The 3,993-nt window shown below is 44.1% G+C and overlaps 1 protein-coding gene across 1 annotated transcript in view; it reads right to left on the reverse strand.

Annotated features, from left to right (window-relative positions):
* The window catches only part of LOC111874703 (lactoperoxidase-like), a 14,838-nt gene that overhangs the window by 1,231 nt on the left and 9,614 nt on the right, over positions 1–3,993 (reverse strand). Inside the window, exons 7-9 of the mRNA XM_023870424.2 lie at positions 3,277–3,446; positions 1,851–1,959; positions 1,131–1,224 (exon numbers count right to left, since the gene is read on the reverse strand). Of these exons, the coding sequence (XP_023726192.2) occupies positions 1,131–1,224; positions 1,851–1,959; positions 3,277–3,446 (373 nt within the window). The remainder of the gene's footprint in view (positions 1–1,130; positions 1,225–1,850; positions 1,960–3,276; positions 3,447–3,993) is intronic.

Below are 3,993 nucleotides of genomic sequence, written 5' to 3' on the forward strand. Positions count from 1 at the left end.
CCAGAACAGCAGTAATCTAACATTGTAATGAATTGGATGAACATGTGATTCAGCCTGCATGACGAAGTAAGACCTTGACACAAAGATTTACATATGTTCTGTCGGTCAAGTAGAAAATTGCTGTGTCAGAAAAGATGGGAACGCAAGATGCAAGGGGGATAAGATATTAACATATCAGATAAAGTGTAATTTCGGAGAAGGGATGTAACATGTTTTGTAAACTCCAACGATGGACATTTATTAATTATAACACTGTATTCTGTAATATTCTGGTAATAAAATAAAAATATATTAAAACACCTCCATCTAGTGCCGAGGTCAACAAGAGTGGAGCTATAACTCAACTCCCCAATATGTCTTCACGGCGCAGTGCTTAACTAATTAAGCATAGGGGCAACTTTACCTTAGCTACCAACCAATCACAGTCAGAGTTAGAGTCAGTCAGAGTCAGCGTTTCTTTACGTCTGGCGGTTTACCGCCAATCAATTCGTCTTGCCAACAAACCCTTTGAGACTCACGACCAGTAATTTTGTTTTCCAACTGAACACTTGCGGTTATAGTCCTTACGTAACGTTCTCTCTAATGAGAGGATGGGTCTGTCGTTTACAGTTGCTGCTGATCCTCACCAGCGCAGTCATTCTGGGTCCGAGTCCTGCGAGACTCATGACCATATTACTGTCTCAGATTCGAGACTCCCCGAACCTGGAGGGCCAGGTCCCCGTATTTATATCCCCCAGGAAGAGGGTAGCCCGATTATATCCCCAGGCATTCACTGGGTTCCCTCTTCGTCGCTTCCTGCGACACGCAGAGCTAGGGTGGAGACATCCGACCCGGCCTCCATACGGGATGAACTCAACAACCAATCACTACTCTTATGACAATTAAAACCGTAGAACCCTCAATTGTCTATATGCATATTACTCATATAATATTTTGGTGATTACCTGACTGCCCATTATTCTGGAGAAAGAAACATACACATTCCGCGAATCGCCCTTAAAGAAATCTTAACCAATTGGAAGCCAATAGGAGACCAGCAATCTCTGGCTACCAGCCCCGCATACTAGTATGTTTGCGTTCATTCCATTGTGAATCAAGTACAAAACGTTGCCTAACACATTTCAACTCACCACTCGAGGCAACGGGCGTTGACTAGATGTGTCCCTCCATTTCGTGAGGTCTAACCTATGCAAGACACGACTCCTACATGCAACGCGGGGATTCCTGCAAGAAGACATTGTACTTAGAAGCTGGTATTATTAGAGATCTACACAATAAGTAACCTTGTTTTCCAGAAAAAATTACTGTTTTTTTAAATAGTGGTATATTGGTTGGGGTGAAAAGAATGTAAGGAGCTATGCCTCTTTAACGACAAATTAACATAGCTGTACTTCCATGCTCTATATCTTCATTCATTCATCAGTGGCTCTACAGTCATTTGTTGGGCCCTGGCCTCTTCTTCAGTTTCGTAATCTTTTTTCTACACAGACGGTAGGACACCTTGGACAGGGGGTCAGCCCGCCGCAAGGCTGCTACCTACACACAGGACAACACAAACACATAATAAAGGCACACACAGACATCTATGCCTTTGAGTGGGATTCGAACCCACGATCCCAGCGTTTAAGCGAGCGAAGATAGTTCATGCCTTAGACCACGCGGCCGCTGTGATCGGCAATGTTTATCTTACCCTTTAAATATCCATTTTCCACAGAGTTAAATGAATCTTTATTCCATAGTATTCCTAAGGGATGTGATCCAGTTGTTTCGTGAGTAGACTAATAAACAAAGAGAGGAAATATTACTTATACATAGGTCACTGTTTCCGCCTAGTGATTATGTTCACGTACGTATGGAAATCTGGCAGCACCATCGCGTACACTTGGATGGTCTCCAGGTTGTCGCTTGCGTCGCACAGCAACCGGGACAGTCTCACTTCTCTGATCTCCTGCAATTGTTCTGCAAGTGAGGACAAGTGTCAAAAGTTACATCCATAGAACGAGAAAACGTATACAATAATAAAGTAAAAAAAGTAAAGCCATCCCTGTAACAGGCCGTGGAGGCCCATAGGGTTGTGAGACGTTGAGGTTCCCCCATTATCTAGACAATCGGCTCATACATGGCGGCAAGGTTGTCAGCCCAACGCGCCGGCCGGCCTTTACCCCCATGAATATTCCAACAATATTCCTGGTACTCATTTCTGTTAGAGGCTGAGTCGACCTCAGGGCCATAGTGCGGCTGGAAGGATTAGGTCAATTGAGAAAAAAATACCTCATCGGGACTAGAACCCACGATCTTCCAGCTTGTAGCATAGTGCCTCAACCAACTACGCTACCGCATTCCCCCCATGCATACAATACGTATACAATAATGCTAATTACATTTTAAGTAATTCTGAGCGTTAACAGTCAAGCCTAGGGATAGACTGCAAATAAGGGAAGAGTATGGGATCGAGAGTTTTTGAGAACAGGGTCCTGAGGAGAATATTTGGATTTAAGAGGGAGAAATTAACACGGGCATGAAGGAAATTACACGGTGAGAAATGTCATAACTTACGCTGTTCATAAAATACGCTAATAAATTTCTCCCTGTTCTTAACTAATTAAGCATTACGCCATGAAGGCGTACGGCGGAGTGGATGTATAGATCCACATTTTTTTACCTCGGCACTACTTGGAGGTGAGTGGTCAGCATCACGCCCCTGCCGCTTTACCCTCGGGGAAGGGGCCCACGATACTCACTGGATAGGAGGCAGGGTAGGCCCCAGAGCCGGTCTGGACGACGGGGAAAAGAGAAAATTCTTGACCCTACCGGGATTCGAACTACAAGACCTCGGTCATCCAGCTCGTAGTCAGTCACTATACCGACTGCGCCATTCCGGCTCCTCAGATTAGGCTATATTAAGGCGATCGAACCAAGGACAATGAGATTGACAGGGTATATAGCACGCATTGGAGATACGAGAAATAGATTACAAAATTTCAGTCGGAAAATCTGGGAAAAGATACAACCTCTATCAAATCGAAGGCGCATATAAGGGATAATATTAAAGTTTATCTTTAAAAAATGAACTTAGGTTGGGAGATTGTGTATTGGATTCATCTGGCACAAGATAGTAACCAGTGGTTATCTGCTGTGAACATGGTAATGAATTTTCGGGTCCCATAAAAGGCAATATATTTTTTAATAGCTGAGCGACTATTAGCTTCTCAGGAAGGGACCTGTTCCATGGAGGTAGTACATTACACTTCCTTAAGGAAACATGGATATACTTACCGGGCGTGAAAGAACTGGGCCAATCAGAGTTCTCATACCAAAAACGGTCACCACGGCGTAAGTCTCGGAAGGTGCGGGCAATGAGACAGTTGAAGGTTGGGCCCACCATGCTCCCTGGCACGGGACGTTCCGATATTCCTGCTGACCATAGGTCCACGTCATCCGGGTGACTATGGACAAATGAAAGGCTTTGGCTGAAACAGTAACCTTGCTAGACATTCTCCCATTTTCAAGACAACATGAAATTCTTGTTCGTAATTTTTATGATTTTTACTTGAAATATTAAATATCCTTCTCTCGAGAGTTATGAACAATTCCGCAAATAATATGCCGTTACTGTTATTTCACACGTAGGTGTGATGCAGGGTATAAAGGCAAGTTTGAAAAGCGGTACATGATAGCATGAAAAATGTTAAATTGTCGTATTTCTTTGCCCCCAATCCGAACCAAAGTAAACTCCTTGATTTAAGTAGGCTTATCCTAACAATGTTGGGTAAAAGGAAAGGTAAAACTATCCCGTAACAAGCGGCCTCTGTAGTCTAGGGGTAACGTTCTCACCTCATGACTCAAGGTACACGGGTTGAAACCCGGCGGAGGTCGTGGAATTTTTAAGGGCGGAAAAATTCAGGGAACAAGTCCTCCGGGAGGGACTTTAAGCCGTGGGTCCCGTGTCGTAGATTTACGGCACGTAAAAGATCCACATGTCTCTAGGAGACC

This window comes from Cryptotermes secundus, unplaced genomic scaffold (assembly GCF_002891405.2).
Source record: "Cryptotermes secundus unplaced genomic scaffold, Csec_1.0 scaffold285, whole genome shotgun sequence".
NCBI classification, from domain to species: Eukaryota; Metazoa; Arthropoda; class Insecta; order Blattodea; family Kalotermitidae; genus Cryptotermes; species Cryptotermes secundus.